At 39.0% G+C, this 20,863-nt stretch overlaps 2 protein-coding genes across 2 annotated transcripts; one reads left to right on the top strand and one right to left on the bottom strand.

Annotated features, from left to right (window-relative positions):
- Nucleotides 1–716: 716 nt before the first annotated feature.
- LOC135624837 (probable serine/threonine-protein kinase At1g54610) lies at nucleotides 717–12,221 on the bottom strand. Its single transcript, XM_065128847.1, has 8 exons — nucleotides 11,397–12,221; nucleotides 8,757–9,041; nucleotides 8,197–8,518; nucleotides 6,266–6,489; nucleotides 5,010–5,110; nucleotides 4,048–4,162; nucleotides 2,407–2,841; nucleotides 717–1,291 (listed from the first exon to the last, which is right to left on the bottom strand). Exons 1-8 carry the CDS (start codon nucleotides 11,838–11,840, stop codon nucleotides 1,022–1,024), a joined length of 2,196 nt encoding a protein of 731 aa, XP_064984919.1. The 5' UTR covers nucleotides 11,841–12,221; the 3' UTR covers nucleotides 717–1,021.
- Nucleotides 12,222–15,996: 3,775 nt separating this feature from the next.
- LOC135624838 (mannan endo-1,4-beta-mannosidase 2-like) lies at nucleotides 15,997–19,385 on the top strand. Its single transcript, XM_065128849.1, has 5 exons — nucleotides 15,997–16,658; nucleotides 16,932–17,129; nucleotides 17,544–17,666; nucleotides 18,119–18,333; nucleotides 18,533–19,385. The coding sequence occupies exons 1-5, from the start codon at nucleotides 16,245–16,247 to the stop codon at nucleotides 18,924–18,926; spliced, it is 1,344 nt and encodes a 447-aa protein (XP_064984921.1). The 5' UTR covers nucleotides 15,997–16,244; the 3' UTR covers nucleotides 18,927–19,385.
- Nucleotides 19,386–20,863: the final 1,478 nt, after the last annotated feature.

Here is a 20,863-nt window from a genome sequence, read left to right as displayed (position 1 = left end):
ACGTAGCGTTCACTAATTAATCATCATTCGAGGAGACATGTTGTACGCAGGCACAAAAACGACAAGTGGGACCCGACTAAGTTAACACGATCGGTGAGTCCGAGGACAAACTGCCATGACAACTGATGATGCCATCACGTGAAATCTGACTTAAAGTGGTTGCCTGACAAATCCAAGTTCAGTTCACTTGCAGTGAATCGATACTCTCCAAAGTTCCAACAGGAATCGATGATGGAGACGGCCATTTAAATGAACAAAAGACGTACAGCTTCACTAAATTCTCAGACCCAAAAAATGCTACCAAGAAGCCCGCTGCAGATGATGTGCCTATGGACCACCAGTCACTACAACACTATTTTCTGACGGTATAAAGAGATTATACTTTACTTTGAGCAACACAGCTGGACTATATAGATACATGAATGGTAACATCAGATGACTCTCATAATATACAGTAACAAGGATTGTTTTAGAAGTGACTGACCACTTCATTTGCTAGCTTTGACAAATGAGTACAAACAGTTGAAACGTTGCATTCACAAGAATCGACCCAACAGCAAACTCGAGCATCACCTGTTCTTTTGCGGGACAGAAACCATGTGCAACATATGGCTTTGACCCATTAAAAAGTTTCTGAAGAATCATCTGAACTAGATTGTTGAGAAAGAGGATCGTAGAAGACTACATGAGCAAGGTCAGATTTTTAGTTCAACACATTGCGCCAAACAGATGGAGATATCAACAACCAAAATGTCGGTACACCGAAGCTCGTAAGTTTATAAGAGCTGCACTACAACGGCACCAGTTGACTACGGCTCAAATGGCTACCTCCGCTCAATTAATAAATAGTTTCTTGTCTCACTAACAAGCAAATACAAAGAAATCTGTACATTACCTGACCTCACCACCACCCAAAACAAAAGTACTACACTATATCCAATAGAAATCAACAATACTGGATAGGGCTCCGCTGACACAACTTGCTACCCGACCGCTCAGTTCCAGTGCTTCTCTTCAGGTTTCACTGTGCAGGTCCACGACTTGATGTGAAAACCGGAACAGATGAACCACGACTTGAAGGATACACTGGCATGGCAATGAAGTCACTAGGCTTGACACCCAGCTGGTTTCCATCACCTTGAACTTTTCTGATCTTTGACTTATTGATTCGAGCTCGTCGGAATACCTCTTGGATTTGACGGTCATGTTCCTTGAGCATCTGATCTACATTTCCAGATGGGCGTAGCAGGGGTCCGGAATAATGGATCTTGTTTCCTTTCGGTCCATGATCCTGCACATATGGTTTTTTAAATGTTCAGATCAGAGCCGAGCAAATATTGAAGTTTGCAGTAAGATTCTTATAATCAAAATCTAACACTTGCATAGTATAAAGCAAAATTAAAAGGCTGTAAGTGCATTGGCATGTGGCGAGTAAGCCAACTCCCTATCAGAGAAATGGCTGCCAACTCCCATTGTGGTAGTGCAGATATAGAACAAATTTATAAAATATATTAATACTATCAAATATTAAAAAAAATTAAATAGGAAACCGAACAAATTTCTATTGCTGCGGTACATTGTTCGAGATTGTAAAATGAAATAGTTTTACGCTAAATAGACTAGACAATTTCTTCTGTTGATAATTACCTGGCAGAATATTCCTGGTGAGTATTTTCCATACTTCAGGTTACCGAACCATTTCTTGGAGGTCAAGAATCTCCACTGCCAGCTAACTAAATTTCAACAACCACAAAAACATGTTGTGTGATCCCAACTACTTGGGGTCTACTATATGCATCATTTTCTAACAATTACCTGATCAAAAGCAATCAAATAGTTTCTAGTGGTTACTAGAAAGTTTTCTTAACCCTTCCTCTATCTCTCCCCACACCAAAAGATTCACCCTCATTTTATCCTCATTAGAGCGTCATCAGATTATTAACGACCAAATTCCATCAGCAAAGAAGATTTACAACATCAGATAAAATTGGTGTTTTTCCATTAATGAATTTTGAGTATCACCAAGGTGTGCATTACATTGTATTGTTGAGCATGACAAATAAATACTTAGAATCTTCCATAAAATCTAAGAAATGTATACAACTTCCTAATAAAAAAATGATAAACTGCAGAAAATGAACCATTAATTTGGTGATGATATATGCTAATTGGAGCAAGCAAGAAGACAAGTAGATACAGGTTCGGTCATCATATTGTAACCAGAGACTGCTGTATTTCATAGTTTCACACAGAATGATATCAGAAGGTCATTACTTCCTAATTCTCTCGAGATATTTCTACAACCCTATGAATAGTGAAGACATGTTAACAAACTCTAATTTGGAATAATAGATAAACAGATTAAATAGTTGCCGAAACTTATCGATCAGGATTTTGAATACTTACAGTTGGTTGACCTATGTTGCTCCTCTCATCTTCTCTCTGATGACACATTTGATCACACTTTTTGCCATCTGACTCATTCCCAGACTCAGATAACCTACCAGATGGATGACCTCCTAATTGGGCAAAGAAATCTTCATTCCCATCATTTGATATAACTTTCCTCCTTGCAGTGGCTGGTCCAGGCAATCCTGATGAATCTGCTATTGCAGAAACCTTGGGTAGATCTTCATTTTTCCAAGATTTTGGCAATTGACTTCGATGAACCAAAGGTCCAGAATGGAAGGACCTATTAGAAAATTGATTCTGGGGCTCTTCAGATACTTCAAGTACTGGGGTTACTCGAGGTGGTTCGATTGGAAACCCAGAAGCAACTTCCTCATGTTGTGAACTAAACTTCTCACTCCTGCTTCTGGAATTAGCCTGGCTTTGCCTCCTCTGAAATATAAAAATGATTCATATGACAACCAAATGTAATGAATGACAAATTCAAAAACATTTTCCAAAAAGATGCTTATTATGATTTATGAATAGTTTCACACTGAACTAGAGAAGCAAGATGTGGAATATATAAGGACTCCACTGAATGGGCTAAATATTTCTTGATGCCTTGCTACTCAATGATACATGTAACCAATCACAAATAATTGGGAAATAATGCCTTGCCTCTCAGAGCTCAGCAATGCACCCTTGACACTTTAGCAGCTCATCTTGTGATATATTCCTTTCAAGAAAAAATAAGTAGCACAATGGAAATTCCTCTAGTTGAGAAAACGAGAAAATTTGCTGCTGAATCTAAATATAATGATAGATAAAGCTACGACTCTAAATAAAATGATAGATAAAGATGTGACTACTAGAGAGAGAATCATAACTCTCAGAACTGAACTAAAATCTTGTAGAATAGGAGACGAGTAAGTTAAACAGTAATCAACACACAAGTTAATTGGAATTTAAGTTAGGTCAAATTAAAAGGCAACTATTCCTTACCAATGAGACTTTGCTCTATGAAACAAGATGCAGCAAACATGGGTTTTAATTTAGGCTAAGAGATCCGTGCTCTATCAATGCTTGATTACAAAGTAGTAACTTCATCACAATGTGTCCGAATCTCAAGAATGTTCACAATGTTGAATGTTGACAGTTGTGAACCTTCATCAAACACATGCTATGACATTCATCTAAAATACCTGCATGTCTTGTAAAACAGTAAAAGTATATTCGAAAAACGACGGCAGGTTATAAAATTGTCTTGGAGCAACTGATCACATTTCTTTTCATATGTGGATGGATAACAATCATGTGAATATTTTTGCATATTATTAAACAGGAGCACACGTGTGCACACACACACACACACCCCTTTCGACAACAATTCAGCAAATACTGTTTAAGTGACAAATACACACATAAAAATACACATCTGCCTGTACATGTATATAAAGAAATGAACAAGAAAAAAGAGAAGACAAAGGAAAAGAAAAGGTAAAGAAGACGGGAAGAAAAAGAGAAAGGAGGATTAACAAAGTTCCATAAATTGCTACAGAAAGGGAAAGAGATGTCTGGTGTCTAATAATTAATTAGTGTCAAAGGGGCTATGCAGAACATGTACTAAGCAATACAATTGAAAAGATAACGAAGAACCTGCATTGATGATGCTAACTCAGCATTAGCATCAGGCGCTGGAATAGCTCTAGATTCTTTTTGTCCTCTCTTTTCAAGATCTGGACGATGTACTTTACCCCTTGAAGCACCTTGCCTGTGAAGAACATCAATGAGATGTCAATGTCACAGTTACAACAATACACTAAAGCATGAGTTCATTGTAACCACAAAATTGTACATCTTGTGTATAATATTTAAATTAAAAGTGTATTCAAGCAGTTTTGCAATGATATGCAACCATATGTTTTAGCTACAGAAACATATGATTGATATATAACATATACTCATAAGTAGCTTTTGAGCATCTTGTATTTAAATCCACCTTCGCTCAAACAATAGAAAGCTACTTCATGATCAGCTGTACAAACATCAAATGTGCATCTATTCTCCCCTTAAAACCTTTCTACAAACCAATCAAGTATAATAAACAAGATCTCTTACTCAAGGCTTTCACTAGTTCCAGGATACCTGTTGGGAACTAAATAACCATGAAAGTGCTACTTCTAAGAAGAAAGTATTAACTAATACATATCACTCAAGAAGTATATGGATAAGAAAATGCATGCTATCATACTCAGCATTGTCATAACATTCATATACCTACAAGAACTTGAACCATTGGGTGGAACCAGGAAGTTGCATACATATCCCTATAAGAATGCTCATTTGAAAGAGTGGAAGCTTAATCATAGCTATCAATCAACTATGCATCACTATAAGTTCCTAACATAATCATGGAGCACAATGCAAGGGCTGACAGTAGAAATCCAACCACCACCACCAAGGGTTAAAAAAGAATTTTTAAAATTATGCTTTCAGGCTTGAATATTCAATAACGCAAAAGCACCACATCTAGACATTAAATAGCACCATTAACTTTGGTGTAAATTTTACTAAAAAAGGATGGCACAAAAAAGCTACATTAAGCAGGAGGTACAGACCTTCGAGCTTCCTCATCACGTCTTTTTGCATCAAACTCTTTACTGGGAGGATATTTAGGCAAACTTGAAGGGTCACAAACAAGAGGCTTTGTTGTAAAGTACTGCAAAACAAGCAGTAGCTTTTTAAAATGATATTAAAAAAAACATATGCAAGTCGAAAAAGACGCCATATGAGAAACACTCTTACCGGTTGTTACTTCAGGATATTGTGAAAATTGTAAAGGGCAACAGCTGGGCATGTCTAGAAGCTAAGAAAAGGTTGCTTGGTCACCATTTACTCAAATACATGACAAGTTCAGCTTAGTGATACAAATCTTTAACCTCCTGGTCATGGTGGAAGTTACAAGCTTAAGCACTGTTTGTCCCAAACTAAATTCTGACCTGATGAGTGGAGAGATGAAGTCATCCATTCTCCATGAAAATGGTGACAAGGAGCAAGATCTAACCACCCCAAATAGAGGATCAACATTTCTTTTGTCATATGGACTGAACCAATAAAGAGACATTCAAAGAATCCTTTTGATCTTCCAATATCAATAAATTGACTGTTTTGGTCCTATATCTTCCAAAGAGGAAAAATATTTCTGAGCATATTTTCATGTATTAGGGAACACATGCATATGTATGTACTCCCATCATAACAAAAAATTCACATAACTTCCTTGAAGAATGGGTAAATCTGGACTTATCCCTCTGACTAATTAGATATGGCCCTAAAACTCAAAACTGTCATTAAGCACTAAGAAAGTTTATGCTATTTTGGTATAGTGGAGAATCTCTCCATGCTGATGTTAAGAGATTGAATATTTCTATATTATTTCAAAGCACTAAAGCTATAATAAAGGGGAAACATGCCTCAATAGAGCATCTATATGGAAAAAAGCTCAAACAACAGGTGAAAATTGCCTAACACTGCCCCATCACTGTATCTGCACTGTAACAACATATACATCAAGAAATAATTAGGCATAGAAAGCATCTGTGCTGGAGCACTTGCCACGAAAATTAGTGCACGCCATGATAACAAAGCCTTTGGGAGCACATTAAGAGAAGCAAAGTAAGCCAAAAATAGTTCAAAACTAACTCATAGAAAAGAACAATATCACCATAAATATCATACAATCCAATTTAAGATATTGTTGAAAATAATATAACCAAATGATGTAAAACAATAATTTAAAAAATGATCCATAAATTAAAAGCAGCATCAAGATACTATCTCAATTAGTAATGCTTAAATATGGAAAAACAAATACCTCATTTTTTAGGGCAGAGGCAGCAGTTCCACGGTCTGCAGGGTCCACTGATAGAAGGACTTCAATTAGTGCTAAAGCTGCAGACGGAAAGTCCTTAAATGTGTCTGCAACACATCGTCTATAAGGTTGTTGTGGTTTAAAAATGGTTGCATGGGGCAATCTAGATTTCTTCCAATAATCCTCAGACGGTGAACCACAAAGCTTAAATATTTTGTGCAACTGTTCTACCTGCAGAGGCACACTGAAAACATCAACATACACTGACTAAAACTTGAAAACAAAATTTTGCACCACGAACCCTGCAAATTCTCATGACAATAGGGACAAACCTATGTATAAATGTTATTTAAGAACAGCACAATGGCACATTCTGGTTAAATGGTTTGGATATTTGATGCACTTATCTCCTACACTATTTTGTGCTGCACCAATTTTGACAGTACAAAGTTTGGCTTCAAAACTTGACTTTGAGGAACCTAAAGTTCCTAAGCCAGGTCCACCTCAGATGTAAAAAATCATCTACCTTATAGCTACAGTCAATTCAAAATTCAGAAAATAAAATTTCTCCCGTCTAATTCATTAATATGGGAGAAGTATCTTGAAAAGTCCCAGTAGAGATAAAAACATATGTTCTTTAATCTCAACAAATGAATGCAACACTTCAAGTTGCTCAAGAGGCAATAAAAACAAGCATTACACTTGAGAGATCATATAGCCGCATTAGTAACAAGCTAACAAGTTAATTATATTTACATATATCCTATGAGTCATACGTTTAACACACAAAGCAACTAGATTCATAAGCATTAAGAAGTCCTAAGGTAACTAACTTCCGAGTCAAGTATACAAGACTGGACTGGAACCGGGCTTGGGATCAAGCCTAAGGCCTTGGTCTGCATATGTTGGCCTAGATCAGCAGGATTAGATCAGTCCAAAAAATAAATAAAATAAAATACAGAAAATTCAAACGTGTCCAGAAAATAAAAAAACTATACATTGAAATTTAACAAAAATAAATAAATATGCCAAAAGATTTTGTTTTCTTACTTTCTATGTAGTTTGATTAACCATTTTGTTGATGATAATAGAGATTTTATCTTTAAAAAATTTACTATTACTTAACAATATGAAAACTAAAACGCAAGTTAAAGTTTGGTAACAACTTAAATAAGGCTCTCGTTGATCACAATATATAGCCAATACTAAAGGAAAATACCTATTGGTCAACAAATGTGGGGCGCACAAGAACATCAGTGGTCCTTTTGATACCTTTGATGTTAGGTTTGGTATAGGATATGGTAGAACAACAAAAGTTTTATTCTAAACGAGAATAAAATGGCATAGACTTGGTCTTCACTTCTTCCTCCTACTACTACTTTTTTTCTTTCCTTCTCCATTTTCTTCTACTTGTTCCACCTACAAAGGATGGCCAGAATTAGCCAATTCCTTCATGGTTAGCAAATCCTGATCGAGTTTCTGATGATTTTTCATGTTATAGCCAAGTATTCAATCATGAACCTTATTTCACTCATCCAAATGAATATACATGTATGATTTTAGTTTCATGACTTTAACTTATGCTGGTAATAAACCATTCTCAGCAGTCAGCCCATTAACCCATTTCAAGTTTTCCTGCCACATCTAACTTTCCTAAAGTTTCAAGATAAGAAACAGGTAGAAAAAGTAAAATTTTGTCGAGCTTTGAAGAGTGCGTACCCATGTTGTGAGGATAAAAGCACATATAGGAAGGTTCGGGTTTAAGTTTAACAAACAGCATAATAAAAATATGTCAAATCACAGTGTGAAGTATAGATGAGACTTGAGAGGAACAAAATTATGACGAAACTGAAAGCCCGCTCTAGTTTTTAAATAACGGGATAAGATCCCCAACAAATAAACAGATAATAAATCTGCACTAGTCACGAAGTAACTTGCCTCTGTTCTTCCAGGCATTATAGGTTTGCCTGCATATAATTCTGCAAGGATGCATCCGGCGCTCCATAAGTCCACAGCCACTCCATAATTAGTAGCTCCTAGCAAAAGCTCTGGAGGTCTATACCAAAGGGTAACTACACGACTAGTTAATGGCAGTCTCTGATCAGGATCAAAGAAACTTGCCAAACCAAAATCTGCAATTTTTAAAATGCCACTGTTGTCTATCAAGAGATTGGAGCCCTTAATATCCCGATGCAGAATTCCACGACAATGACAATGGTCAAGGCCACGTAGAAGTTGTTGCATGTAACATTTAACCTGTACGACAACCAAAACAATTGTAAACCATGTAGCTAAGATACAAATAGCCACAAGATCATCATCTTCTAAAATTGAAGATAGGTTATATAGCTATTTTAAGCTTGCTTAAACGATCAGTGAACTTCAAACATGTAGTGATCATGTCATGTCCAAACATCGATTCTTTTTCCCCTATGGAAATAAAATAATAATACTCTAGTATATAACAGAGAATATATTACAAATTCCAACTCACCTGGGGTTCACTGAACTTCAATCCAGGGAAAGAAGCTAGACCAGCAAGATCATGTTCCATATACTCAAAAACAAGGTATAAACTGCAAGACATACGTGATGTTACTAAACCTTCCAACTTTACTATATTTGGATGATCAAGTCTCCGCAAAATGAGAATTTCCCTAGCCATAAACTTTACACTTTCAGGCTCCAGATTGTCAAACCGCACTTTTTTTAGAGCAACAATCTTTTTATTGTCAAGATCACGAGCCCTGTATACATTGCTGTATGTTCCTTGGCCAATCTGCAAAAACCATAATGCTTCATCACATTACAAACATGATGAAACTGCAAGGTGAACTTTCAAAATTAAATAAACTAGGAATTTGTAATCTAAATACTATCATAAAGAGTACAACTTTAGGAATTACAATATTAATAATTAGCATCAGCTATCATAAATTTTATAGTGGTGTGAAATTTTATGTAAAAAGCAGGTCTCCAAGCATCTATTGCTAGCAATCAAAAGTATATTACACACTTTGCAACTGAAAAAAAAAAGAATAAACCTGCTAATCAAGTGAAATGCAAGACAGGAAAGAAATCTACTAATGATGACAAGATCAACTGCGAGCAAAAATCAAAAACAAGATGAACAGGTTCTAAATGATTTCCAAAGCAGCTAGCTTCAGATCAAAGTGAAATTGTCAGGTTGTGCCCATGTTCAATACAAAAGGTCTGGAGGACCAAAACATTCGAATTTGTTTTGCAACTAAATTAGTACAAAAGAATCTTATCATCTGTACAAGCAGTACAGATATGGGAACATCACAATTTTTAAAACCCTTTTGCCAAAATTCAATCCATATCAACCAATCTGAGAGATTCTAATCTCCTTTTTTTTTTTTGAACAATCAATCATGAGTTGTTAAACCTTGGCATCAATGCTTCATTGATTAACCTGAGAGATCCTAATCGCAAAGGAGTAACCCATGAAACCACCATTTCTACATCACCACACTAATTGCCTCCAGTAAAGTGGCAGTAGCAACTTCAAACCTCAAGTATTACTTAGGATCTTGACATTGCTATTAAATTCAATTAAAAAAACATATATGATTGAAGATGGATGCACCGTCCTTCAACAAGCCACCAAAACATGAGCTGAACCTCCGATAGCTAAAACAATATAACTTAATTGGGGTATCACACTTGCTCTACGAAAAGTAACATCGACCTCAAATAGCAAAACGGAATACAATCTTTACCACCCACTTCCAAAACAAGGAATTTTTCCAGAACTTCCAAATTGACCTAAAACAACATAATTGGGACATCACACTACTTTGTAAAATAGCAACATTAACATCAGATATCGAAATCAAAATACTATCTTTACCATCCACTTCCAAATCCAAGCAAATTTTCCAGCATATGACCAAATATTAATTTCTAGAGTCATTTATGTCATTTTTAAAATTATGATGCTGAATGAACAACAAAACCACTAAATTAAGATCGTAAAATCCAATTCATTGCAAAAAGGGTTCATATTCATAAAAGCAATACTTAATCCCCCTCTAACAAGTGGAACCACCAATGTAGTCAGCATCATGCAACCGAAATCTGAAGCTACCAATATTGTCATGAGCAATGCCTAGGCCACATAGCTACACCACCGCCTAAATGCCAAGTGCTTTTGAGTTTCAGACCAAATGATGCTTGGATGCCTAGATGAGAAATAGGAAGCTGCCCAGGCCCATAAGGCTTGCATGTTCTCTTAAGTGCCTGCTTGTTAAAATTGATTATGGTAGAGTCATAAAACTCACCTAGAAAATTATAGAATAAGAACACTTATCATTCAGGTAATGCAACAAGTGGAACTAATTGGTTATACAAGTTACAAGCAAATATAGTTGTTATACATACATGTGCAACGAACAATGACAGTGTCACAGTAATGCATATGTTGGTTTAATACATCTTTATTATTGTCCTTGATGCTTGCCAAAATTTTTAATTATTATAGTAATTTTTAATTTATTTTCCTTTCACTTCTATTTATGTGGGTATTTTAAGCAGTGTTTTTCATCAAAACACCCATGGAAGAGACATTGTATAGAAATTTAACAAGTCTTATTGATACGATTGGAATCTCCAATGTGAAATAGTGAATGTTAATGTGATCCCCATTCAGAAGCTAATGGCAAAGGATTGAGCAGGTTATGTTACATGCTTTTTAACTTACAAATTATCTAAAACTTTTATATTAATTTTTTACCTACATATCATACATTATGTTTATGGTATTTATTCCTAGGAACCCACTAGTGCATCCAAACCTTTGAAGGAATTACCACCGATGTTGGCCTACGAAAACCTAGACGATTTGATGAATTTGCAACTTCCATTAAATCTTATAACTTCATGAGCAACAGAGTCCACTGGTCAAACTAATTAAGCTCTCTCGGCTCCTCATCAATTAGTCAATGGCATTGTTGTTCAAAAGAGGCTTAGAACAACAAAATGCTTCTCAAAGAACATTATGAAGAAATGGCATATCAAAGAAAGCTACAACATGGCTATAATTTATCATCCATAATACAGAAAAATAGTGACGATATTTGGCAATAATACCAGGGCCTAAAGACGCGCTTACTTTGTCAAGCTTCTCAAAGGAATCAGCACGGCGGGGAACCCAGCCCCTAATGGCTTCCCCCGCAACCGCAGCAAGCCAAGGAGGCCACCCAGCTGCCACCTGCTCCCCCTCCACAGCCTTTGGGACAGTGCCAATGACCTGCATCGGGTGGCTCCGTTGTGCCGGCCTCTCCATCACTCTCCTCCTATCGGCGTCCATTCCATTAGCACGAATCGGCCCGCTCCCCACTCTCTTCTCCACCGCCACTACCTGTGCAACCGCGTCCACCCTAACCCCGACCACTTCCTCGCGCATCAACGAAGACACCGCCGCCGCCATCCTCTTCGCCGGCGCATCCGCCTGCAAGGGCGCCGCCGCTGCCGGCAGCCGCGAAGCGGGCAGCCTCTGGCGAGGGCTCCCTCTACTGTCCTCGATGACGAATGGCTTTCCACAGGCGCAACCCATGGGCTCCCCGGGAAGATCCACCACCAGCTGGCTCACCGCCGCCCGATCAGCGCCGCGGCCACCTCCTCCTCGTCGACGCCCATCGGAAGGGATGCCAAGAGCGACGCCGAAGCCGTGGAGGGAAGATCGATCGGCTCGGCAAGGGTCAGCCGCAAGACCGGGGTGTGGGTTTCTTCTTCTAGGGTTTCCCGATCGGGTCTTCTTTGGATTCTTTGGAGGTGGGGATCGATGTGGCGCTTCTCTGCTCTGCTCTGCTCAGCTCTGCTCCCTCTCGGGCAATGTTTTTTTGTTAGGGCACGGACGGACGAGCGGGCGAGCGAAGAAGTGACGCTACATTGCAAAAGAAGAGAAAAGAAAAAGACGAATCTTTTCTAGCATTTGCTTGCTTTGATCATTATTGATTCTTGTGATCACTCGACACAACACTATGTTTTCATTTTCGACAAAATTACATCTATATCCCTGTGCAGTCGGTGATTGCCGTATTTATCTTCTATTTTTAAAAATTAATATATCACTTCAAAAACATAATACACGTAATTCCAAAATTATCGTATATTAATAATACAAGCGAATTTTGATGGCAAAATATTATTCTAACAAGCAGCGATCCTATTAGATAATAGTAAATTTTGTCGACTTATTAACGACCTTATTATATTTATGATATATCTACTAAAACTTCGGAATCAATTTTCACATTCAATGTATTGAAATTTCTCATGTCTATATCTTTAAGTTCTTCATAATGACATAAAAATCTTAAATAAAAAAATATAACATCTGATTTAGTTTTAATATATTTATTTATTAAAATATGAAATGACATGTGAAGAAGAATATGTGAAGGACATGTTATTATTCTTTGTTATTGCACTGATCAATTTAAACATGTGGTCTTTATATCAACCGTCACAACAATTCATTATTAATTCAAATAAAATCTATTAGAAAAGTTTTGTCCATTCAAAACAGAAGTTCTAAAAAACAGAGGTAAAAAAGATCCGATGAACTTATAAGTTCTTCATTTTCATATTCCTCGATGAATATAAGATTAAATAATATTATATATATATATATATTATAGTATTACCAGTCAACTGCTCATTAGTTCATTGATGGGTTCATAATAACCAGTCAGCACGCATGTTGCAAGCACAAAGTGCACAACAAAAAGTCACAACCACCAAAAGCTACAGAATGAATCATATCGTACGGACATATATTTACTCCCAAATAATTAATGATACAGAAAAAATATATATGAACAGATATTGTGTGGCCAAAGAAATGGATCTGCCCGTTGTCTTCTATTTTTCTGAGACATGCAACAGAAACTGCAGAGCTTTAACTTTAACAGCCATGCAATGCCCAGTAGTAGTTCTTCCAAACTTGATCTCAGCTCCTTGCTCAAAGGATCATGTACCTGCAGAAAGAAACATGAACAGTGTTGCGCCATGGATACGACTCCCCCCACTTATATCCGTGGGGTCTCCGGCAGCATCGCCTTGTTGTGTCGTGGGGTGGGGGTGAGGGTGACAACGACAACCGAGTAAACGAAAGGATTGTGATCCATGGTCAGCTTTCTTTTGTTCTTCCCACCGAGTTTCTTCTCCTTGTTTCTCAGTGCAAGCTCCAAATATGAATAAAGGAAGAAAGAAAGGCTCCTCTTTATCTGTTCCAAAAGGGAGGAGAACGCTTTACAGCACAAGGATACTCGCGAGTGATCAATGGCGGATTCTGGTGCATTCCTTTTTGTCTCTTATACCAACCCAATGTTCACGTGCTCCGCCATCGTTCCCCGCTGTTTGACCTTGGAGACCTCAACCCCAAGAGAGAGAGAGGATATAGTAGAGCTGGAGCTACTCCACTTCTCACTCTTATGGGTGGCCATCACTGCCTTGTACTATCTCTGAAACATCACTGTTAAAGAGTACTGCTGGGGAGAGTAACTTTGGCAGCATTTTACCGTGATAAAGAAGTCGTAATTGCATCCTCCATGTTTCAGCTGCATGCATGCCAACGAGAAGAAAGTTGGGGGAGAGGGAGGGTAAAGAGTGGTGCTGCCTCGTTCTCGTAGATGCTCTTATCGTCTGCCATTGCCGCAGGACCGTGTCATTATAGCCGGTTGTCATCTTCCGCCTCTGTTGCATGTTAGGGTGGCACAACCAGAGAGAACAGTCACACCCGTTGCAAGAGAATGAATTCATCTCTTCCGTAGCACTGCAGACACAATTATATATATATAATTTTGGTAAACAATAATATTATCGACTTGAATTGAATCTAAAGCTTATGAACAAATCAAATACAATTTAAATTTGGTATCACCCAATCCTCGTCTTCTTGAGCAAGAAATGGATCCATACTTCGTTGCTAAGATTCAGTTAACATGGAATAATCTTCCAAAACTTTCGATCGGGCGAAAACCAAATCCTTCGATCGAATGTTTCCAAGTGTTCTTTGGATTTACACCAACAACAACAGTGTGCGACTTTTAGGCTGCCGGTGATATCAGAATGTAGCCATGTGTGATGAGCTGATCTTGACTTTTGCGGACGTGCAGATTAACGTGCAGTTGTCGGACGCCAATGAATTGCGTGGGCCCCATTCCAACGCGTGTGGGCAAACAACTCACCTACATGCGAACAGAACGGGTGGACAACACAGAAACAATAAGCGTTCGACCGAAATCTATTATGGAGTACTCGAGCCCGGATTTGACGCATCGGCTGATCAAGATTAAGCCATCGATTGACTCGGTCGGGATCACGTCGACGGTCTGGACTCCAAATCAGACGGCGATGGGTCCATCGCCTTGTGAATCATGTGGAACGCCCACAAAGCATCGTCCACATCACGTGGACGGTGCCGGAAAAACCAGTCCAAGAATGGTCGCGTCTTTGCAATGATGTGGAATGCGAGATCACGAGAATGGTTGTTTTCGATCCAATAAAAGTATTTGATGATGTTGTTTGTCATTGCATATTTTCCTCGCTTTTATGTCCTGCTCGATCGATCCATTAAAGAAAAGAAGCAATCTCCTGTTAAGGAATGTGAGACCCAACGAAAAGGAATTTGCGAGAGTAGCAACATGGGATTTATTATTGTTTGATTCATTTAGCTCGTGTGATTCACATTTTTGAAATGAAAATTCAGCTTGTTTATTTGGGAAATATGATCAAACTTAGTTCATGATTCGAGTGACGAATGCTTATTTTGAGGCAGCGTAAATTTCTCGATCCACGATAGTGCCAATGGCCTTCATCCATGCAAGCCCAAAAGGCCCATCTTTTCCAAGCATTCGTAGATCGTTCGAGGATTGACCGGCAGGAATCTCGCGGTTAGAACGTTTAATGTTGGGTTTGAGGATTGACCGGCAGAAATCTCGCGGCGAAGGACTGCAGCAGCAACTGCTGCCGCTGTCGGTGGAACGAACCGGTGTCGGTGAGCGAGTGAGGCCCCCTTCGGAGTTGCGCTGTTCCTTCGTCATGATCTGGTTGACCGTGGCATCACACCCGATTCTATTATCAACCTCTCACCTGCCCACCAAACCTACCACTCAATTCAGATCGAAGTATCAAGCGAGTGTTGCTGCAACCCTACCGCTGTGCACTGCCCATTTCCACGAAATATATCGAGTTGCCCTAAATCGGCGTGGTCCTCATGGAAGGTAGGTTGTCACCACCAAATACCCAACGCAGGATAACGTTGTGTGCCCCAATACTTTCCTCCCCCCCCCCCAAAAACATTTGGTATGTGGACGCAATAAGAAACCTTACATTTTTATTTTCATTTCATTTCATTTTGGGCATTGACTAAGACGCCTCACTTGCAAAGCCAATCATGATGCGCCACCTAACGGTCTGTTCCACCGTGTTGACAACGTCCTTCGATTAGGTTTCGTGTGGTAAATGAGCAGAACCTTTATGGGTAGAATGTTCTCCCGTAGACGTTTTACAGGGTTTTGTTAGCATATTCCAGCTGTATGCTCACATGATCTGGCAGGAAAACAATTAGATCTGGCAAGAATCTAAAAGAGTAATGTTCGTAACTGCAATCTTATACATATCCATGCAAGATGTAGGAAGTTAGCACGACGACTGGCTAATACTTGTCCTAGAAGTATTATAATGCGTCCATTTGCTTTGATGCGGTCTCACATGACTAATTTATCGGGCCGAAGACGCCGTGATGCTAACAGTTCACCAAATCCCCTGCCCACCATTTTCTTCATGGCTCTCCTTCTTCCTCTTGATCCTCCGTAGGCTCACAACGAAAGCAACGATTCTGTGATCTGTTCGACCTGCACGACCGCTGGTCCGAAGGGGTGGGAAGCAAAACATCACAGGCTCGTTTGTGGATGCATGTGATCGATCACTCGTCGAGCTTCTTCGGATCGGAATGAGCATCCTTCCGGGAAGACCCGGCAGCTGGTTTAAGCCTTCTGCAGGTCACAATAGGGCGAGAGCAGGGAACGGGATCGTATATCCGGTTCTGGGAATTGTTGTGTGTGTAGCCTTGATATACCTGATGCTTGGGGACTTCAAGTTCTCTCCTGGGAAGTCGCAGCTGAGCTTTGTGCAGAGGAATGGCACCCAGTTCGTGGTGGATGGGAGGGCGTTCTATGTGAACGGATGGAACTCCTACTGGCTGATGGATCAATCCGTGGAGGAGTCCAGCAAGCCGAGGGTCAGTGAAATCTTCCAGACGGGTGCGAAGATGGGAATGACCGTCTGCAGGACTTGGGCCTTCAATGATGGTGCCTACCATGCTCTGCAGGTCTCACTCGGCATCTTCGATGAGCGGGTCTTCAAGGTATGACATGTTCTTCCCTTCCCTTCTCTTTCTTTTAGGGTTCTTGGCCTCATGGGCTTGCTCTATATCCTAAAAAAGTGATGGAACAAGAACTTGTCGGGATCATTACGAGCAGATTTCGTGGGTTTCCTATGGATCGGTCTAATGATCGTTGATCTGTTCGAGTAGATCTGTCCATATGTTTGTTCAACGACCTGAGGCATTTCATCGAACACGTTATGTTCAGAAAGCAACACATATGGTGTTCTCCGTTAATAACCGGAGTTATGGCAGGCATTGGACTGGGTAATAGTGGAAGCACGAAGACATGGGATCAGGCTGCTGCTGAGCCTGGTTAACAATTTGCAGCACTACGGTGGGAAGACGCAATACGTCAAATGGGCATGGGACGAGGGTTTTGGGCTGAGTTCTTCAAATGATTCCTTCTTCTTCGATCCTTCAATTCGTAGTTACTTCAAGATTTACTTGAAGGTAATACATTCTTTCCTATTTAGTTTCTGCAAGCATCTCCTTTGTTGGTTGTCCCACACTTTGAGCAATCTTGATCTCCGGCAACCAAGACCGCTGAGTCAGTGAGGAATCTGTAGCCATTTCATGAACCATTGACCATAAATCCCTTAGATCTATTCAGCAACTATTTGAACCATTTCATAAAATAGGGGATGGATTCGAAGAAGCAATTCCTTCTCTATCAATTGTTGCAGGAACCCTTAACCTATCAAGCAATTTGATCATCGACACTGTCTACGTTGAAACTGAGTTATCATTCATTTTTGAGCTGATATATTGGTTTAGAAATCATGTATGTTCTTCATTTCATGCCCTTTAAAGAATTCTGATAGAATTATAGGATTGATTTCTTAATCTAATTTGGCTTATTTACAGACCATATTGACAAGGAAGAACCATTTAACTGGAATTGAGTACAGGGATGATCCCACAATCTTCGCTTGGGAGTTGATGAATGAACCGCAATGTGCATCGGATGCTTCTGGTGACACTCTCCAAGTATGTTGCTAGTTGTTACTAAAATTTTGTTCAGTCTGTGCATATATGACAACTAAACAATGATGTATAGCTTTACTACTTCCCAGAAAATATAGATCAATCTAAATTGTAGCAATTAATTGTAAAAGCCTTTTTTCCAGAAAAAAAAGAAACTAATGTAAAACCTTTAATGCTTATTTTCTTCAGTTCGGAACCACTGATTGCTATAACAATAAGTTGACTTCATTCTCCGAAAGTTTCTTGTATACCTTCATACAGTTTTTTCCACTGAATGCATTGATTTCTAACCGATGTCCTACCGCATCATTTTGCTGATAATTATGATAAATTAGGAGTGCTCGAGAAAAATCATGGTAGCATCATTGTTCCCAAAGCTTTTGATCCTATAATATTAGAATTTACATATAAGATTTTGGAGATTTGAATTATCATTTGGTTATAAACAATTGCAGGAATGGATCGAAGAAATGACAGAATATGTGAAAACGATTGACAAGAAGCACCTCTTGACGATTGGACTTGAGGGGTTCTATGGACCAGTAAGTCCTGAAGAGAAGCAAAACATCAATCCAGGAAAGTGGTATAGCACTCTAGGATCGGACTTCGTTCGCAACTCCAAAGTCCCCTATGTCGACTTTGCTTCCGCGCATATATATCCTGATCAATGGTACTTCCATCGACGGCTCCTCTTGTTTGTAATTTATTATGCATAGAACTAGATAGATTTGCATGCACAGGACATCGGTGAAAGAAATGTGGATGATTTGCTATAATGGCTGAACCTTTCTTGTTCTCAAATGCAATGCATGAATGCCATTCAATCAAATATCGCGAGAGATTCAAAAGAGTAATTTTGTTCTCTGTAGGTTGGTAGAAGCAGATCTCAATGAGAAAGTCGAATACATCTCCAAATGGATCACATCTCACATCGAAGATGGTGAGAAAACACTAAATAAGCCGATCATGTTCACTGAGTTTGGCCTCTCCACAAAGGCAAAGAATTTCGAATACTCGCACCGAATAATTTTCTACAAGTCTATCTTCAACAAAATCCACGAGTCTGCGAGACAAAATGGAGCTGGAGCAGGTGCCTTGATATGGCAACTATTGGTTCAGGGAATGGAGGATTACAATGATGATTACGGGATCGTGCCAAGGGAGAGACCTTCTGTAGATAAGTTGATCAAAGAGCAGTCATGTCAGCTGATAGCAGTGCGATACGGGAAGAACTCAGTAGACAAAAGCTCTGTAATCTGCTAAAAGACATTGCCTATGTCTTCCATTTCCTCTTCTTCCGACCAACCACAGCAGTTCTTTCCAAGAGCAGTATCTGATGGTACAACTCAAATTTTTGGACAACTGGAACCAGATATATGTCCTTGGCATTTTATTTGGCTCTCGTCTTGGCCATTCTTTCCCAGAATGATTCACAAAGAACCGCAGAATGTTTTCATTAGCCACTTTGATGAGTGATCAGAATATGACGACAGTAAATACTATGGTGTATGTTTCAATCTCATTTTCCTTTGGGTTTTGAGTTTCGAGCAGATGATTGTGAGATTTTACTTTGAATTTTATTATTGTTTTACCGCAGACAGATTTTAGCATCACAATCAGGTTGCCCAGCAAACCTTCTTGTGTTCTTGGTCTCTGTTTGAGAAGAATTGCGATGTACTTTGTTGTGTTTAATAGAGGATCAACCTGAAGGTCCTTTCGAGATGTTTGGTTATCATGATCATCTACCGTGATGTATATGAGGTCAAGCCCAGTGATAGCTGCCCGATATTAAGTCGGTTTTAGTATCACGATGATACATGAATGATAAAATCCAATGATGACTCTCCAATATTAAGTCGGTTTGAGAACCATTTGTCATGATAATATTCAAGTTATTAGTAATATTATAATCTAAGTTAATCTAAGTTAATAATATACTTAAACTCTTATAAGTCAATCTGAATCTTTATCTATAGATCAAACCAAGATGTTACAAAAGAGGCTAAGGCATTGATAATGATTTGGCTCCATAGCATGGCTAATACTTAGCATGAGTTTCCCCCGATTTCAACACACCCGAGTATTAGGAAAAATAAAAATTCGAGATAAAAGGATATATTTTCTTATTATTTTGAGGTGAATAGTTTCTCTATTTGGATTCTAAGTTGGGCTCAACACATAAACTTAGAAGCTCCAGTCTCATGGTGGATCTTAAAATGGATCTCGACTACTATTACAGATACAAAGTTCACCATCATCTTGACTATAGTAGTAACAATAAATTCAGGCCATCCACTGTTTATATTTTATATTTCTCAATCCTTTGTGTTTCTTTTCAGGAGAAAGAGACAATTTCTTTGTTTATTATACTGCACAGTACAGCAAAGCACTTTCTTTTGTTTTACTTAATCTAATACCGAATACTATTCCCATAGTATGTATCATTCAGACATCCCAATAATCTTTCTACTGTGCAATCTTTTATTCTGAAAGAATAAGGTACAGAGGTCGTCATCACTCTGCATGCAGTGTATGTGCTATTCTCGAAATATAAAATTTGCTTGGTGGATTCAAATAATAATTCAATGCGTAAAGATCATATTTTCACAACACACGAAGTAAAATATTGGTGTTTAGTCACACAAAATACTACCCTTGATGAGTAAACTGTTGTATATTTAATGTGGGGCCCCGGGTGTTACTTGAAGTTGCAGTGTAGGGAGCATGGAGGTATGCTTCACCTGTATGTGCATGCACATCTCTCACATGGCTCCATCTCCATGACCTGAGCAAGTACTTGCTCATTATTAGCATTATTGCATGCCGATATATATATATATATATACCACCATGGCTACAGAGCAATTCCTGCCAAGTTTCTGTAGCAGAGCGCAGTGACGCAGGACACGGCCAGGGTTATGTCGATGCGCACTTGTACCATCAGGTGAGGTGTCTGCCATCACTTCATTCCACGTTCATCCACAACCACCGCCCGGCTTCCACTCGGCAGTCGAAGACGGGCGATGGGTCGGCTTCGTACACGTCATGTCGAAGGCTATTAAGGCTGCGCCCTGCACTTGCCCATTCCCTCACCTACCCATTACACCCTTTGGCATCCGCTCCACCTACCGAAATCTTCACATGAATTGCCCGTATCTCCCCCTCCGTCGACTGTACTCGGACGGGGGATTTAGATGTGT

The sequence above is a fragment of the Musa acuminata genome, chromosome BXJ2-10, assembly GCF_036884655.1.
Source record: "Musa acuminata AAA Group cultivar baxijiao chromosome BXJ2-10, Cavendish_Baxijiao_AAA, whole genome shotgun sequence".
NCBI classification, from domain to species: Eukaryota; Viridiplantae; Streptophyta; class Magnoliopsida; order Zingiberales; family Musaceae; genus Musa; species Musa acuminata.
Note: the sequence above shows the minus strand (reverse complement) of the source record. Positions and strands in the feature narration are given on the sequence as shown.

What these genes read in the sequence shown, in the direction of transcription:
- LOC135624838 (XM_065128849.1), top strand. Translation starts at nt 16,245, where the DNA reads ATGAGCATCCTTCCGGGAAGACCCGGCAGCTGGTTTAAGCCTTCTGCA. An exon ending in CTTCTGGTGACACTCTCCAA is followed by an intron (nt 17,667 to 18,118) that starts GTATGTTGCTAG and finishes AAACAATTGCAG; the next exon opens with GAATGGATCGAAGAAATGAC. An exon ending in CATATATATCCTGATCAATG is followed by an intron (nt 18,334 to 18,532) that starts GTACTTCCATCG and finishes TGTTCTCTGTAG; the next exon opens with GTTGGTAGAAGCAGATCTCA.
- LOC135624837 (XM_065128847.1), bottom strand. Translation starts at nt 11,840, where the DNA reads ATGGGTTGCGCCTGTGGAAAGCCATTCGTCATCGAGGACAGTAGAGGG. An exon ending in GCCTGGAAGAACAGAGGCAA is followed by an intron (nt 6,490 to 8,196) that starts GTTACTTCGTGA and finishes CTCTGCAGGTAG; the next exon opens with AACAGTTGCACAAAATATTT. An exon ending in AGTTAGCATCATCAATGCAG is followed by an intron (nt 2,842 to 4,047) that starts GTTCTTCGTTAT and finishes TTTATATTTCAG; the next exon opens with AGGAGGCAAAGCCAGGCTAA.